Source organism: Notolabrus celidotus, chromosome 13 (assembly GCF_009762535.1).
Source record: "Notolabrus celidotus isolate fNotCel1 chromosome 13, fNotCel1.pri, whole genome shotgun sequence".
Lineage (NCBI taxonomy): Eukaryota > Metazoa > Chordata > Actinopteri > Labriformes > Labridae > Notolabrus > Notolabrus celidotus.
In genome coordinates this window covers 1,039,698-1,056,445 of record NC_048284.1, presented here as the reverse complement: position 1 = coordinate 1,056,445, position 16,748 = coordinate 1,039,698, and the positions used below count along the sequence as shown (strand labels likewise).

The window sequence follows — 16,748 nt, the reverse complement described above, 5'->3', positions numbered from 1 at the left end:
TGGGAGTCACACTGAGCTCTCTGGGAGTCACTCTGAGCTCTCTGGGAGTCACACTGAGCTCTCTGGGAGTCACACAGCTCTCTGGGAGTCACACTGAGCTCTCTGGGAGTCACACTGAGCTCTCTGGGAGTCACACTGAGCTCCCTGGGAGTCACACTGAGCTCTCTGGGAGTCACACTGAGCTCTCTGAACCGGCTGTAATCAGACTCAACCACAGTCAGCTGTGACTACCCCCCTCTGTTTCCATGACAACCAGGTGATTAGCTCACCTGGCTGTAGGGCAGAATCTGTTCCTTCACAGAAACAGAGAGGACACAAACAGTTTCAACATGAAAACTGTTGCTGCTGTCATCATAGGGTGAGTCTGACTTCTCTCACTTTGACAGGTTACAGAAACAGATACCTGGACAGGTTACAGAAAGACCACCTGGGCGGGTCAAACATAAACCTGACAGTCCTTTTGTTGCAGACTCATCTTTGCTTTCAGTGATTTTATTGAGACAACAGCCGGAAGTCAACTGCAAGGTAAACACATCCACCTGTTTTTACTGGTTCATGTACAGGGTGGACCCAGTCTTTAGTGGTTTCTGTACTGTGTTTTTGGTGGACCCGGTCTTTAGTGGTTTCTGCCCTGGGTTTTTGGTGGACCCAGTCTTTAGTGGTTTCTGCACTGTGTTTTTGGTGGACCCGGTCTTCAGTGGTTTCAGCACTGTGTTTTTGGTGGACTTAGTCTTAAGTGGTTTCTGCACTGTGTTTTTGGTGGACTTGGTCTTAAATGATTTCTGCACTATTTTTGGTGGACCCGGTCTTCAGTGGTTTCAGCACTGTGTTTTTGGTGGACTTTGTCTTCAGTGGTTTCTTCTGCCCTTGGTTTTTGCTGGACACTGTTTTTACTCTTTCTGCACTGGGTTTTTGGTGGACCCAGTCTTAAGTGGTTTCTGTACAGGGTGGACCCAGTCTCCAGTGGTACCTGTAAAGGGTTTTTGGTGGACTCAGTCTTAAGTGGTTTTAGCACTGGGTTTTTGGTGGACTGAGTCTTCACCCTTTCTGCACTGTGTTTTTGATTGACCCAGTCTTAAGTGGTTTCTGTACAGGGTGGACCCAGTCTCCAGTGGTACCTGTAATGGGTTTTTGGTGGACTCAGTCTTTAGTGGTTTCTGCACTGGGTTTTTGGTAGACTCAGTCTTAGATGGTTTCTGCACTGGGTTTTTGGTGGACTTAGTCTTAGATGGTTTCTGCACTGGGTTTTTGGTGGACTCAGTCTTTAGTGGTTTCTGCACTGGGTTTTTGGCGGACTTAGTCTTAGATGGTTTCTGCCCTTGGTTTTTGCTGGACTCAGTTTTTACTCTTTCTGCACAGTTTTTTTTGGTGGACTTAGTCTCAGGTGGTTTCTGCACTGAGTTTTGGTGGACCCAGTCTTAAGTGGTTTCTGTACAGAGTGGACCCAGTCTCCAGTGGTACCTGTAATGGGTTTTTGGTGGACTCAGTCTTAAGTGGTTTCTGCACTGGGTTTTTGGTGGACTCAGTCTTTAGTGGTTTCTGCACTGGGTTTTTGGTGGACTCAGTCTTTAGTGGTTTTAGCACTGGGTTTTTGGTGGACTCAGTCTTTAGTGGTTTCTGCACTGGGTTTTTGGTGGACTCAGCCTTTACTGGTTCTGCACTGGGTTTTTGGTGGACTCTTTGCTGACAGATGGAAATGGTCTTTCATTCTGATTTTCTTTCAGCCAGACTTCTTTTATATTTCTTGGCTTCCTATCCTAACAGCTACATTCCTCTCCTGAACCTGAGCCTTGATTCTTGGCGACCTTTGACCTGTGTCTGTTTGTGATGTCAGGTTCTGCAGAGCCTGTTATTCAGATGGAGTGTCGGGATCGTTACCTGTGGGTCCACGTCACTTCAACGAAAACACCTCGCTTCGAAGCTCTCGGTCAGTCATTGAACAAATTCAAACTTCTTCCTGCTCACCTGTCCCTCACCTGTCCCTCACCTGTCCTGTAACGTCTGACATGTTGAAGATGGAAATGGCGTCCACTCCATCAGTGAGCAGGTGGCCTCGCTCTGCGGTTACACCATCAGCAGTTTTAAGATGGACGGTTCCACCACCTTCAGGGCCTCATACTATTCCTGCTTCACCCAAAACCAGGTAGCTCCACCTCCATGTACATTAGCGTGATTTACCTGACCAGCTAGCTTGACTTTTTCATAAACGTGATCCATCAGCTAGCCCCGCCTCTTTCTGCCTGTCGTTAAGTCACAGCAGTTGTGATAAAGTTCTGTGTGTTTCAGAATGACGAGGTGTTCACCTTCAGACTGAACGTGATGGTGAATGACGCTGGGGGCAGTAGGATCAGTAGACCCGTTTCTGTGGTCTGTTCTGGTTTGATCTGGACTCACAGAGAGGTCGCCTGTGAGGAGGACTACATGGAGGTCAGTAAAATGCTAACCTAAGTGACTCTTTGATAAGCTGCGTGGGGCTGATGTGGTTTAAAGGTGTCACATGATGTCCACCAGGTTAATGTTAACAGAGACTCTTCATGTGGAGGACTCAGGGGGGACAGTGGACCGGAGTGGCAGGCGGCTCTCGCTCAGGTAACTCCCACCGACACAATGAGTGAAGACATTAAAGATCTGGAGCCAATTCTCAATTTTCAAGTTGAGGGAACAGTTTCAATGTGTGAATCATTTTCCAGTATTTAGGGAACAGCTTGGGGATTATCTTCTGTTAGGGAACAGTTGCAGACTTGGGATTACTCCTAGCATTGGGGGAACAACCTGTGGATTTACCTTCCAGTATTTAGGGAACAGTTGTAGCCTGTGGATTATCTTTCTGTATTTAGGGAACAGCCTGGGGATTATCTTCCAGTATTTAGGGAACAGTTTGGGGAATATCTCCCAGTATTTAGGGAACAGTTGTAGCCTGTGGATTATCTTCCAGTATTTAGGGAACAGTTTGGGGAATATCTCCCAGTATTTAGGGAACAGTTGTAGCCTGTGGATTATCTTCCAGTATTTAGGGAACAGTTTGGGGAATATCTCCCAGTATTTAGGGAACAGTTGCAGACTGTGGATTATCTTCCAGTATTTAGGGAACAGCTTGGGGATTATCTTCCAGTATTTAGGGAACAGTTTGGGGATTATCTCCCAGTATTTAGGGAACAGCTTGGGGATTATCTTCCAGTATTTAGGGAACAGTTGTAGCCTGTGGATTATCTCCCAGTATTTAGGGAACAGTTTGGGGATTATCTTCCATGTATTTAGGGAACAGCTTGGGGATTATCTTCCATGTATTTAGGGAACAGTTGAAGCCTGTGGATTATCTTTCTGTATTAAGGGAACAGCTTGGGGATCATCTTCCAGTATTTAGGGAACAGTTGTAGCCTGTGGATTATCTTCCATGTGTTTAGGGAACAGCTTGGGGATTATCTCCCAGTATTTAGGGAACAGCTTGGGGATTGTCTCCCAGTATTTAGGGAACAGTTTGGGGATTATCTTCCATGTATTTAGGGAACAGCTTGGGGATTATCGTCCATGTATTTAGGGAACAGCTTGGGGATTATCGTCCATGTATTTAGGGAACAGCTTGGGGATTATCTCCCAGTATTTAGGGAACAGTTGCAGCACGTGGATTATCTCCCAGTATTTAGGGAACAGTTGCAGCCTGTGGATTATCTCCCAGTATTTAGGGAACAGTTGCAGCCTGTGGATTATCTCCCAGTATTTAGGGAACAGTTGCAGCCTGTGGATTATCTTCCAGTATCGAGGGAACAGTTGCAGCGTGTCGATTATCTCCCAGTTTTTAGAAAACATCTGCATCCTATTGGTCATCTTCCAGTATTTAGGGAACAGTTGCAGCTGGTGGATTATTTTCAGTATTTAGGGAACATCTGCAGCCTATGGATCATCTTCCAGTATTTTCTCCAAGTTTAACAGCTGGGGGGTTCTCTTCCAGTATTGAGGGAACATCTGCAGCCTATGGAACATCTTCTAGCATTGAGGGAACACCGGGCTGATAGTTTATCCCTTTAAGACATTTTGTAGGCAGGGATATCCTTGTTGTTTGTGACAAGGCCGTACTCTTTGTCCATGTCCGTTGGTCTGTGTGAGCATCTCTATGTAGTCATCAGCATCTTTTAAAGTCACTTCTAAAATCTCACATGAATCTGAAGGTCTTTGATGCGATGGATTTGTTGGTGTATGAAGTTTTGATGTTGTCAGGCTCAGAGGACTGCAAGTTCTGCCTGGCAGCTGATGATCCTGAAGAGTGACGGGCAGGTGTCTTCCATGTCCATCAGTGAGGCTCAGAGGCAGGGGTTCAGCCTGTCCACCTCTGCCCAGAGGATAGTGCTTCGTTCTGGATACAAGCAGCCACACGCCGAGCTGACCATGGTGAGTGGAGGAGAGGGAGATGGCAGCCTTTTTGTAATCATACTTAATGAGGTCTCATGGACTGCACCTTCAGACTATTCTGAAGTCTGCAGGTGTTTGGATGCAGTGATGCACATGGTCCTGGATCTCAGGGAACCCAACAATGAGATGAGTGCCTGTGACTTGTTATTAAATTGTGTGTTAAATGTCATGGTCAGGTGGACGGCATCCCTGTGGAGGTTGTGCGGGCCTCCCTCTACAGTAAGCAGAAGCTGACGGTGCTGATGATTGATGCGTCCATGGCCTGCACAGTGAGTAAGTCCTCCGCACAAACACACCTGATCAGGAGGCTGATGTTGAAGCGTTGCTGACGGCGAGTTCTTGGATCCTCCTCAGATCCGGGTTCCTTCGATGGCAGCCAACTGCTCTGGGATGTCCCACTGCTCATGTCCCCTCTTACAGGGGAGGGAGTTGGGTTTGAAAGTCGAAACCTCAGTGTGGGGATTGAGGGAGTGCTGCTGGACAAACCCACTGCAACCACAAGGGGATTCAGCATGTTGCAACAAGGAAATGTGGTCCAGATCAGGGTGCCTTTTGGGACCAAGGGGGGCTACAGAAAGGTAAAGTCAGCCCGGCTCAAACCTCAGACTGGGACAACAGATGTCACAGATATCAATGCAGGACACTCTGGTACATTCTCATTTGTCTGTAGAGTTTGGTGGTGAACAACCTGTACAAGGAGACTTATGTGATCTACCTGCTCTACGAACACGTCTTCTCTCTGCTGTTTGAGGACGGCAGCAGCATCGACACTAAACACAGGATGCTCAGAGTGCTCGACACGCCGCTGCTCTGCCGACCGCCTTTCAGCCTGGATCGTGAGTCTCCAAGTTATTTATCTCTGGGTTTCAAACTCTTGGTCTAAAAAGTCTAAGGAGTAACTGAATCCAGTGTCTGTGTCTTCATCCTCTAGAGACCATGAATGACGACCAGGCGTTCAGGGTCTACCTGGGGAACATTCCTGCTGATGTTATATTAGAGGAAGTCCAGATCAACGGACAGCAGCTAATGTCTCAGAGTGCCAAACGAGGACTCAGCATCAATTCTGTTGTGAACACCAACGGCAGCCAAGGCTACGAGCTCCAGCTGCCCTTCGAAGACGCCGCTGTCCACTGGACGGTGAGGGGTCGTCATAAAATGTCTGTTATTTATTGTGTTGGTTCAATGAACTAGTCTGTTACTGTTTCCTCTCTGACAGTACCTGGGTCAAGGTGAAGTGCAGTACTCCATAGGTATAAACTTCACTCTGACCATCATGCCTCAGAGACAATCTTACTACCACCACACATCCCTGACGGCACGAGTTTCCAATACATGTAAGAACCTTTCCCTTCTTCTGGTCTACCGGACTAATGTGAGTTAGCCTAGCGTTACAGACCGGTATTAAATACAGCCGCTCTCCTTTAGTCCCTCCAGAGATCACAGCGCAGTGTTCAGAGAGAGGAATCAGCTTCAGTGTGGTCAGACCACCGCAAACTGAGAGTTTCTGGGAGGTGGGCGTCAACCAGGAGCCTCTGACGTCAGAGCTGGCCGATCAAAGAGGGTACCGCCTCAACAGTGACACCTCCAGGACCGCCCTGGAAGTCCCTGTGTTCTCAGTTGGATACACTTATGAGGTTAGAGTCCACAACCTGCTGAGGTCCTCTATGTTACAGAAACTAAACCTGAATCTTTCACAGTAATGCATATCACAAAGTTTTTCCAATTCAATATTGAGTAAATAAAAGTGTATGAGCCATGCTCAGCTGGGAAGGACATTTAGGGATGTGGGTGAAGTAAATGAAACTAATAGAGTATTGTCCTGAGGTCTGTAATCCATCTGTGTTTTTCTCTCCAGGACATCAACCTGTCAAACTTTTACGGAACCTTTCAGCTTCTTCTCAGAGACTCCAAAACCCTGGAGGTCCAGACATCCACCTCCAAACACTGCCTCTTCAAAACACAGGACATGATCGGTAACCTTCACTCTGCTCTACAAACTCAGTGTGGCTGCTAACCACGCTAAGAGTTTAATAGTGTTCGCTATACTGGTCCAAAATGTATCGACATGCTACAGGATCCCACGCTCATTCAGGAGTCCTCAAACTCCTTAATTTAGGATTAAAACTGAGTCAGCTGGCTTTAGGCCAAGCGGTGGCTTTGTCTCTGGCACTTCTGATTCTGCCTCCCAAGTAACAGCCAGATTCTACCAGATCCATGTCCAGTCCGTCTCCGATCCGTCACGGCACTGGATCTGATAGGTTTCTATTCTAGTCAATGTGTTAACTTCCTCTGGATCCGCTCCGTTGCGTTCCAGCTGCGTATCTGATCCAGCAGGTCAGATTCCTCCATGGATCAGATACACAAGACTTCTATTTTTGCCGGATGCCGGAGCACGACGCATCAATCTCAACAGAGCAGATGGAGCGGGACAGGAAGTCAGGTTTCACCAAAACAAAATGAAAACATCCGGTTAATTTTCAGAATCAAACACTCTGTGTTATCACCAGATCGTATTTCACTTAACTACAACAACAAACCAAAGTCATGATGAGAGGAGCCAGGCCTGGAGTCAACAGGTCAGAGGTTTTCAGAGGACCAGAAAGACAACATGGATGAGGAGAGGAGGAGGAGGAGGATCCTTGATTCAGTGATTACAGCAGGAAAAACTCGGTCACATGACTCCAGCTGTCTGGTGGTCCTGCTCCTTCCACCAGATCCGTGTGTGGTCCGTCTCTGATCCGTCTCTGATCTGCTGCAGACACGGATCTGGTGGAAGTCCCTTGTAAGGCAGAACCAGTTCTTAATCTGCAGAAATGTTCTTACTTGTGTTCTTAAACTGATGAAAAACATCCGTGTAAGTTTGAAGCTTGTGCCAGTTTTTCCTCTTTAGCTTAGAAAAACACCTGCAACGCCCATATAAGGGCATAAAGGTTGACAACATTTAAGCCATGTAAATATGTTTTTATAATATAAAGGTGCTAAAAGAAGGACACCACGATAACGGTGGATTTTTACAGGCAGGTCGGAGTGTTTTCAGATTTTGTTCTTAGATTTTGTTTTTGGCAAAAGACGAATCCCAGAAGAGAAAACTAAGTGACCTCAGAATCGTCCTGAGACCTGTTAGCAGGTTTTAGAAACAAGCTATTCTCTGAGAATGATTGGGTGAATGAGACCCAGTTCCCCTCTGTGGTGTCAGTCTGTTCTAGAGACGGGACCATGACGGTGGTGACGACTCCGACCTCCACCTGGCCTACAGTGCTGCCTGAAAGAACCACTCTTCTAGACCCTACCTGTAGACCCAAACAGACGGATGGATCCAGAGTCCTGTTTGAGTTCAAGTTGAACTCCTGTGGAACCAGAGCCACGGTACAACTCCACATACACTGAGAACAACCTTTTCAAAGATCTTATCTCTCATGATGTGAATTATAGAGGTTCCCTGGAGATGATGTCATATCTGATTTAACGTGATGTTATAAACAGGATGTATGGGTTCCATGTTTTCTGACTGAGGATGTGTAACAGGTTGGGGAGTCATACGTGGTTTATGAAAATGAAATCCTCCATGACAGACAGATGATCGCTGACGGACCAAACCTCATCTTCAGAGAATCTCAGTTTAAGTAAGACAACATTTGGACCCTGATTCTTTAAAGGACTGTGACGGTTAGTGAAACCAAAGTGGATCCACAGAATCCCTGATGTTAATGAAATGTCTGCTTCTTGAACAGGTTGACCGTGAGATGCTTCTATCCCCTCAGTGCAGTCAACAGACTGTCCGTGGACAGGACATTCAGATCCCACACTCCTGGATTTGGTTCAGTCAAAGTCTTCAAGAGTCTTAAAGGTCATAGTCCGAGTCATCAACAACCAACCAGATCCGGATTTCTTTGAATGACAGAACCATAACATGTCTTTTCTTTCCAACAGATCCAGATGATCAAATCTCCTCACAGGACTGTTCGCATCAAGGTTCTGGACCTGCTACCCACACACCTACAAACCAGGTCCACCAAACTCCTGAAGCTGAAAGTGTCCTGCCTCAGAGGACTGTGATGCCTTTGCCCAAACCTGGACCCAGTAACTTCATCACAGTACCTGCAGGACGCAACAAGCTGCTCTACTCCCTCCAGAACCTGAAACTCCTCCCTCCTCTTGAAGCACCTCTGCGGGTTCCTTCTGGAAATGTTCTGGTCCAGACTAAAGATCCTCCCAGGTATGGAACGTCTCCAGCCAGCAGTGTCCAGCTGTCAAACCTTAATACACAAAGTCTCAGCTTAGGAGAAGAGAGACAAGAAAACTCCAGACTAACTAAAGACCACCAGGGCTCAGGTTTGGATCAGAATGTGTGGCCCTCCAGCCTGGCATGGTTCCGGCCTACTCAAAACCGCTTTGTACAGAACAGTCTAGGCCTGCAGAATTTAAACTTTGCTCCTGGCAGGCAAGACCTGAACAAACCAAATGTGGCCTATCTGGATGTGGATCTTTACAGGCACACAACTGGTGGACAGGAAGTGGCAAAAACTGAAGAGGTGCCAGGTTACCAGCCCCAAAGACCGTACGATCTTTCTCAAGCTACTCTGTTCCATCCAGTCCTTGAGCCAGTTGCTCAGTACAGCCCAGAAAATACCGGCAGCAATGACCCCCCTCAGTCCAGCAGAAACAAGAAGTATGTCCCTGCTGATGCTAAAACCACTACATCCAAATGCACCATCACTGACTCCAAATCCAGAGATAAAGAGAGGTCTGTACTGTCGTCTCAGTCAACCAGTCCGATCAACCAAAGCCCAGGAAGACCAGGGTCCATCGATAGGAGGAACACTGAGACAGTTTGGTCAAGAGTGCAGAACATCAGAGTCAAACCTCAGAGCAAATTTGTCTCATCTGGACTTTCTGTCAACCAGAAACCAGAGACCCAACAAGCAAACCCTCGAGTATCTGATAACTCCCAGTATGCCACTGGTCTAAATACTGACAGGAGTGATGGGAACCACTGGACACAACGTCTTCCTGACCAGAGAGGTTCAAGCGTAAGAGAGGGACGTGTTCCCGATAGAACACAGACACAGGAAGTGGTCCCAAACCGACCAAGACACCAGCAGGAAGTGGTCCATCCAGTCCCAAATCAAACAGGACACCAGCAGGAACTGGTCCAAAACCGACCAAGACACCAGCAGGAAGTGGTCCATCCAGTCCCAAATCGACCACTACACCAGCAGGAAGTGGTCCCAAACCAACCACAACACCAGCAGGAAGTGGTCCATCCTGTCCCAAACCAACCACAACACCAGCAGGAAGTGGTCCATCCTGTCCCAAACCAACCACGACACCAGCAGGAAGTGGTCCATCCTGTCCCAAACCAACCACAACACCAGCAGGAAGTGGTCCATCCTGTCCCAAACCAACCACGACACCAGCAGGAAGTGGTCCATCCTGTCCCAAACCAACCACGACACCAGCAGGAAGTGGTCCATCCTGTCCCAAACCAACCACGACACCAGCAAGAAGTGGTCCATCCTGTCCCAAACCAACCACGACATCGGCAGGAAGTGGTACTTCCAGTCCCAAACCAACCAGGATCAAAGCGAACAATCATCCAACCTCCAGGTATTCCTTTGTTTTCTTGTATGGGGATGGTTTTAGAAGATTTTGGCCTAGCCTATCGGACAGAGAGCTATATTAGCGGTTAGCTCGTGCCCAATCAAAAATGTACAGTTTGTCAGTTTGATACCAAAACCAGCTGGTTTCTAAATAAAGGTCTCACTGTGGTTAAATCTGTGTGTCCTTAAACCCCCTTAACGTTCTGTTCCTTCCACATATCCTCGATACCAGGAGCATCTCACATCAGAGTCAGACCTGTTTTTGGCCTTCAGGAAAGATCCCTAACCTCCCTTGGGCCCAAACAGCAGAACCCCAGCCCCCAGACCGACACCAGAGGAGGAACCCACAGGAACCCAATCCCTGCCTCAACACCTCAGGACACTCCAGCCAACATCAGAGATCAACCGCATAATCCCAACAGGCAGTCAGAGAGGAATCCTGCGGCGGGTACAGCTGGGATTACTGTTTCCTCCTCGGGTTATAACGGTTCAGGTTCAGAACCGAAGATCCATACCGGGTCGGACTGCAGCCGGTTCAGTCAGTATGGAACCAGTGTTCACCAAGGCATCATGAGAGGTACCCAAAACAGATTCACACACCTACACGTCCTGTACTGTGTTTACATGCTGCTCTAAGCTCACCTCATGTAGCAGACTCTGTGGACCTCCAGTCCATCAACCATTAGTGCTGTTAGATGATGTTTGATGCTCTTATTGTTCTCAGGGTGTGAACGTTTTCTGTCCTCTCAGGTAAACAGATCGGCCGATGAAGAACAGAAGCTCCCAGAATCTAACTCGCTCTTCAGAGTCTGATAGAATAAAAGTCGTTTTCATGAAGTTGTTTGAGGATTTTTGATTTTGGAGGTAACTTCAGGGCTAACTCTGACTTTTAGTTCCTTGGAAGGTGATGACAACTGATCCTAAACACCTCCGGCCTATTCTACACAGTGAGTTCAACCCACATGGGTCTCTAATGATGTCTCTTTTACAGAGCCAACTGTGATATTAAGGAAACATGAAGAAGTTAAACATATAATCCAGACTTGCATCAAGACAGCTGCAGAGACAACATGAAGGAAGAACTGAGAAATATTGCAGATACCGCCGAGGCTGCAGCTGAAATATTACGCCTTAAACTGTCAGCCATGGAAAAGGAATAAACCAGAGCAACGAGAGTCAGAGAGCAAAGGGAGTTCAATTAGAAGATTCATCGTGCAGTAATGAGGAGGAAGAAATGTTAAGTGTATGTACATTCACACTGCGATCTGCCCGTTACTCTACAGTCATAGTTTGATCTGTCTTTGTAAATATAACAGGTCTCTTATAAAGAGCACAGAGTAGCAAACATGATCTCTGTTTTATTTCAACATTTTATTCATGAGGTTTGAGATTCTGTTGGATCTCCTTCTAAAACTACTGTCACATGACCTCATACGACCAATCAGAGGCTTTCAAACTAAGGTTTTTTTAATTTAGTGGGTGGCCTCTAAAAACGCACCGGCTGGAGGATGAGGAAGAAGAAGAGTGGTTGCGCAATAATAATTAAAAGAAATACTGATAGACTATTTTGAAGGGGGGGGAAAACTTGACATACAACACAGGGGCTTCTGGTCCTTGAGGGGCCACCATTGCTTCTCAGATGAGAGTGGTGAGTAAAGGAGCGTTTCAGTCCAGAACCTGGCTGCTGGATATCCCTAAATATTCCCTTTCCATGCACTGTCTCTTTAAATACACCTGGAGGAGCTCAGAGCAAGGAAGCACCGGTGCATCCTCCAAGGAGGTCTCTACACGTGACATGACTGATGCAGGTAAATCATGATGCACCTAAATGTCCTCCTGATGGAGGTTCTCTATGTTCTCCTGATGGATGTTCTCTCTATGTTCTCCTGATGGATGTTCTCTATATGTTCTCTTGATGGAGGTTCTCTAAAGGTTCTCCTGATGGAGGTTCTCTAAAGTCAGTCATTCTTACCGTCAGCAGAAACGAATTGTCCCACAGCAGAGGAAACTCCTCCACTCCCCTCGACGAACTGGACCTCAGAGACGATGATGTTGTCCTCAAGAACAGCACCACAGCCGGTACACACCGCGCTGCCCCGGGCCTGATCCACATCGATGTCCGACCCCCCACAGGTCCTGCATACCCTGGAGCTCATGGTGGACGAGGTCAGAGGTCAATGGAGCCTGCAGGACAATGAGACGCAATTTTACCCTCACACACTGAGACCTGTCCTCAGGAGGGTCTGAAATTAAAACTGAGTAAACTTAAACTAGTCCTCCTGTTCGGACCTGGTTCATATTTGCTAGTCCTCCTGTTCAGACCTGATTCACAATAACTAGTCCCCCTGTTTTGACCTGGTTCACATTAACTAGATTCTGTTCTGATCTAGTTCGCATTAGCTGGTCCTCCTGTTCTGATCTGGTTCACAATAACAAGTCCTCCTGGTTCACATGAACTAGTCCTCCTGTTCTGACCTGGTTCACATTAACTGGTCCTCCTGTTTAGACCTGGTTCACATTAACTAGTCCTCCTGTTCTGATCTGGTTCACATTAACTAGTGCTCCTGTTCAGACCTGGTCCACATGAACTAGTCCTCCTGTTCTGACCCGGTTTACTCACGATCAGTAGAAACAGTAGTTCAGTTCTTCGGCTCCTTGTGGTCCTTCAGGGTTCTAATCCAGGTGGGACCATGTTAATCCAGTTGGGACCATGTTAATCCAGTTGGGACCATGTTAATCTCCTCTCTGGGTGTTAGTTTATGTTATAAAGATAAACTGATGACTGGTTTATTCCATTGTTTGTCTTTAAATAGAGATGATCGATCACAGGACGGGTCCGTTCACTGTTTTCACGGTTTGTTGTTTTCCTGTGTCGCAGGAGAGTGACGTCAGTCTCTGTAGGGGGCGTGGCTGACCGATGACTGAAATTAAACATTACTGTGATTACTGAGAAAATGAACCTTTTTATTCCTTCAGGATTTAACATTAATCAATACAATTAATTTGTAACTGTATAAAATTAAAATAATGTCCTTACTGAACATTTAGATAAGGACCGTTAACACTCACTCTGACGCGTCATGGGCTCAACCGGCGCCTCATGATGACGTGTTATGTTGTGGCGGGTGTTTGAGTGAGTGAAGTCAGTCCGACAGATTTCAGATAGATCACAGTTTACTGGATCACAGACCGAGACAGGCATTCATTTAAGACTTGTTCCTGAGGGAGTGGATCAGTCTGAGGTCACCGCGGGGCTCCGGACAGCATGTCCTCGGTGGGGGGATGGACTGCGATCAGCTGGAGCTGAACCCTCGGATCAGAGCCGCCCTGAGGAGAGGTAGACCACCAAACATCATTACAGCTTTACTGAAGAGCATGTTTAACACTTTATTTAGAGACTGTTCATCCCTCTCTCTCCAACACTGTCTCTGCAGATGTGTGTCTAACATGAGTCTGGTCCTGCTGGAGGTTTCTGCCTGTTTCCTGCAGACTGATATAGGCTTAGACGGACACACTGGGATCCTGTCTTTCCCTCTCTCTCCTCTCTCTGCCTGTCTCTCACTTTAACTCTTCCTGTCCCATTAAAGTTACTAACCATAGACCTTTCTGGAGTCCCTGAGCTCCCTTGTCTCGTAGGTTCCTCTGGATCTCTGCTGTAGATTCCTTTTTTGGGTCTTTCTTTCTTTCTTTCTTCTTTCTTTCTTTCTTTCTTTCTTTCTTTCTTTCTTTCTTTCTTTCTTTCTTTCTTTCTTTCTTTCTTTCTTTCTTTCTTTCTTTCTTTCTTTCTTTCTTTCTTTCTTTCTTTCTTTCTTTCTTTCTTTCTTTCTTTCTTTCTTTCTTTCTTTCCTTCTTTTTTCTTTTATCCTTTTTATTCTTTATCTCTTTGTTCTTTTCATGTTTCTTCATCCTTTCTGTCTTCTTTTCTCATCCTGTCCTTTCCTTCTGTCATTCCTTCCCCATTTCTTCTCCTCTTTTTCTTTCTTCTGGTCTCCCTCTCTTCTCTCTTTTCTTAGACCTTTCTGGAGTCCCTGAGCTCCCTTGTCTCGTAGGTTCCTCTGGATCTCTGCTGCTGTGGACGTGCCAGACTCCAGCTGCTACAACTACTACTATCCGTCTCCCCACTATCATCTCTCTCTCTCTCTCTTCATCTCCCTCTATCCCTCTCTCCAACACGGTCTCAGCAGATGTGTGTCTAACATGAGTCTGGTCCTGCTGGAGGTTTCTGCCTGTTAAAGGAAGTTTGTCCTTGCACTGTAACTTGCTAAATGCTGCAAAGTGCTCTGCTCATGGTGGATTAAGATGAGATCAGACTGAGTCCTGTCTGGAAAATGGGACTGGATCTGATCCGGTCTTGATGTTGGGTCTTTGTTAATAATAGAACATAGAGTCCGGTCTAGACCGGCTCTGTTTGGAAAGAGTCTGAGTAGAAGTTTTGTTGTGATTTGGTGCTTTATAAATAAAGATTGATTGATTGATAAGAGCAGGGCTAGACTGTACAGTGGAGAGGACAAACTTCCTTTAACAGGCAGAAACCTCCAGCAGGACCAGACTCATGTGAGACACACATCTGCTGAGACCGTGTTGGGATTGTTTTTGTTGTTTCTGTGGTTACATGTTGTGTTTTATGTCATCCAGCCGACCTGCGCACAGCCAGGGACGTGTTGTGTTCGGGTCAGGATCTGCACACACTCGGTCTGTCCCGCTCAGAGGTCCAGCAGCTGCTCAGAGCCGCTGCAAATGCCTGCAGACGACAACGTCCAATCACAGGTCAGAGCAGGAAGAAGTCTGATTTGATGCCTCAGAGTTATGCCACAGCGTGAATAACCATGTTTGTGTGTGTGTGTGTGTGTTTGTGTGTGTGTGTGTGTGTGTGTGTGTGTGTGTGTGTGGTGTGTGTGTGTGTGTGTGTGTGTGTGTGTGTGTGTGTGTGTGTGTGTGTGTGTGTGTGTGTGTGTGTGTTTAGCCCTGGCGCTTCGTGACGAACAGCCCTCTCTCAGACTCAGTTTGGGCTGCCCGGTGCTGGATGAGCTGCTGAGGGGGGGTCTGCCTGTGGGGGGCGTCACTGAGCTGTCAGGAGAGAGTGGAGCAGGGAAGACTCAGCTGGCTCTGCAGCTCTGCCTGTCAGTACAATACCCCGTCCAGCAGGGGGGGCTGGACTCAGGTCAGTGAAGGAATCATGCACCAGTTATCAATAATGATTAATCCGGTCTGTACTGCAGAAATTCAGTGCGCTGCAAAGATGGTAAACTCAAAGACAAGACTTAAAAACAATGATGTGCTCACCAACTCTTCCATGTTTATCATTTGATTAAAAGTCCTGCTGGAATAGGAACTTCTGGTTCTGATGGTTCTGTGTGTTCTGTAGGAGCCGTGTTTATCAGCACTGAGGACACGTTCCCGAGTCGCCGCCTGCAGCAGCTGATCAGAGAGCAGCCGAGTCTGCGCTCAGACGTCCCTCAATCGTTGATCGATACCATCGAGTTCAGCAACAACATCTACATCGAACACGCCGCAGACCTGGTGAGGGAAACCTCTTTAAGACCAACGTGAACCGGGTTGTATTTCCGGACTGGTGCTCTGGAACTGGTTTTCCTCTCACAGTGGAAACACGAACCGATCCTGAAACAGCCTTGGTCGAAAAGGGTTTCATGTGACCACTAATCAATAATGTGACTGTTAATGATCAGTAACCAATCAGAGGACAAACAATCACCTGAACCAATAAAAGTCTCACCTGTCTTTACCTGTGTCTACCTCTAGGAGTCGCTGCAGGTGTGTGTGACCCGGCGCGTGCCCCTCCTCCTCACTAGGGGGAAGGCCCGCCTCCTGGTGGTCGACTCGGTGGCGGCCTTGTTCAGGTCAGAGTTCCAGGCGTCTGATTGGCTGGAGAGACACAAACAGCTCATCAGCTTCTCCTCCAAACTACATCACCTGAGCCAAGAGCACAACACACCTGTGCTGTGTGTCAACCAGGTAACACACACACACACACACACACACACACACACACACACACATACACACACAGGTAACACACCAAGTCTGTTTTTTGTTGTTTCAGGTGACGGATGTTTTCAGCGACTCAGACAACAGTTTGGGGTAAAAAAATATTTAAAAATAAAATATTTATTTATCATGTTTTTGTTTTTTGTTTTTATTCAGGATTAATGTTTTAAAATATTTGACCTCTTGGTTCAGCCCTCAGTCCTCCAGCGTCTCACCTGCTCTAGGTTTGGCCTGGGCCAATCAGGTGATGGTTCGGCTGATGATGCGGCGTCTCCAAGGGACAGTTTCCCGTGGCGAACAGTGCAGCGCCCTCCGCAGGCTGGAGGTGGTGTTTGCTCCTCACCTGGCCCGGGACGGACGAGATGCAGCCGTCTGGAGGGAGGGGGTCCGAGGAGTCCAGACCTGAAACCCACAGACCCTTTAATGAGTGTAAATATGGATCAAAGAGATGTTTATAATAAAGTGATACAGTAAAGCTTTTACCTCCCTCTGTTTATTTAGATTATAACTCCTCAGTGTGCTGCCATATTAAGCTAACACATGCTGCTATTCAAGTGATTACAGTGATGAAAATAAATGTAGTGTATCAATTAAATGTATCATAATTGTTGGTACTCCTTCCATTTAATTGGACTACATAAATTAAGATATATTTATAGAATTTTTTGTATTAAATATTTTTTTATTCCGATTTAATTTAATGGCATAAACCGATCCTAAATCAATTCTTTATAT

The 16,748-nt window shown here is 46.8% G+C and overlaps 3 protein-coding genes across 11 annotated transcripts in view; 2 read left to right on the top strand and 1 right to left on the bottom strand.

Annotated features, from left to right (window-relative positions):
* brf1b (BRF1 RNA polymerase III transcription initiation factor subunit b) overlaps positions 1-12,907 on the bottom strand; it is a 28,090-nt gene extending 15,183 nt beyond the window's left edge. The window contains exons 1-2 of the mRNA XM_034699354.1: positions 12,628-12,907; positions 11,980-12,191 (exon numbers count right to left, since the gene is read on the bottom strand). Coding sequence (XP_034555245.1) covers positions 11,980-12,163 — 184 coding nt within the window. The 5' untranslated portion in view covers positions 12,164-12,191; positions 12,628-12,907. The remainder of the gene's footprint in view (positions 1-11,979; positions 12,192-12,627) is intronic.
* Positions 231-10,844, top strand: LOC117824015. 9 transcript variants are annotated; one of them, XM_034699350.1, is made up of 21 exons: positions 231-358; positions 470-525; positions 1,835-1,927; positions 2,016-2,143; positions 2,287-2,427; positions 2,512-2,589; positions 4,216-4,386; positions 4,584-4,680; positions 4,762-4,985; positions 5,078-5,243; positions 5,339-5,544; positions 5,624-5,741; positions 5,833-6,041; positions 6,263-6,380; positions 7,604-7,773; positions 7,933-8,030; positions 8,139-8,254; positions 8,338-9,498; positions 9,541-10,014; positions 10,240-10,584; positions 10,758-10,844. In XM_034699350.1, the coding sequence occupies exons 1-21, from the start codon at positions 330-332 to the stop codon at positions 10,775-10,777; spliced, it is 4,218 nt and encodes a 1,405-aa protein (XP_034555241.1). In that variant the 5' UTR covers positions 231-329; the 3' UTR covers positions 10,778-10,844. The 9 variants fall into 9 exon arrangements, with proteins under 9 accessions (XP_034555241.1, XP_034555239.1, XP_034555240.1 ...); XM_034699348.1 differs by having other exon boundaries at positions 8,338-9,551; positions 9,585-10,014; XM_034699349.1 differs by having other exon boundaries at positions 8,338-9,707; positions 9,750-10,014.
* A 168-nt stretch (positions 12,908-13,075) lies between the features above and the next one.
* Positions 13,076-16,495, top strand: xrcc3 (X-ray repair complementing defective repair in Chinese hamster cells 3). Its single transcript, XM_034699358.1, has 7 exons — positions 13,076-13,344; positions 14,643-14,774; positions 14,971-15,168; positions 15,373-15,527; positions 15,768-15,980; positions 16,069-16,106; positions 16,206-16,495. The coding sequence occupies exons 1-7, from the start codon at positions 13,290-13,292 to the stop codon at positions 16,417-16,419; spliced, it is 1,005 nt and encodes a 334-aa protein (XP_034555249.1). The 5' UTR covers positions 13,076-13,289; the 3' UTR covers positions 16,420-16,495.
* The last annotated feature ends 253 nt before the right edge of the window (positions 16,496-16,748 follow it).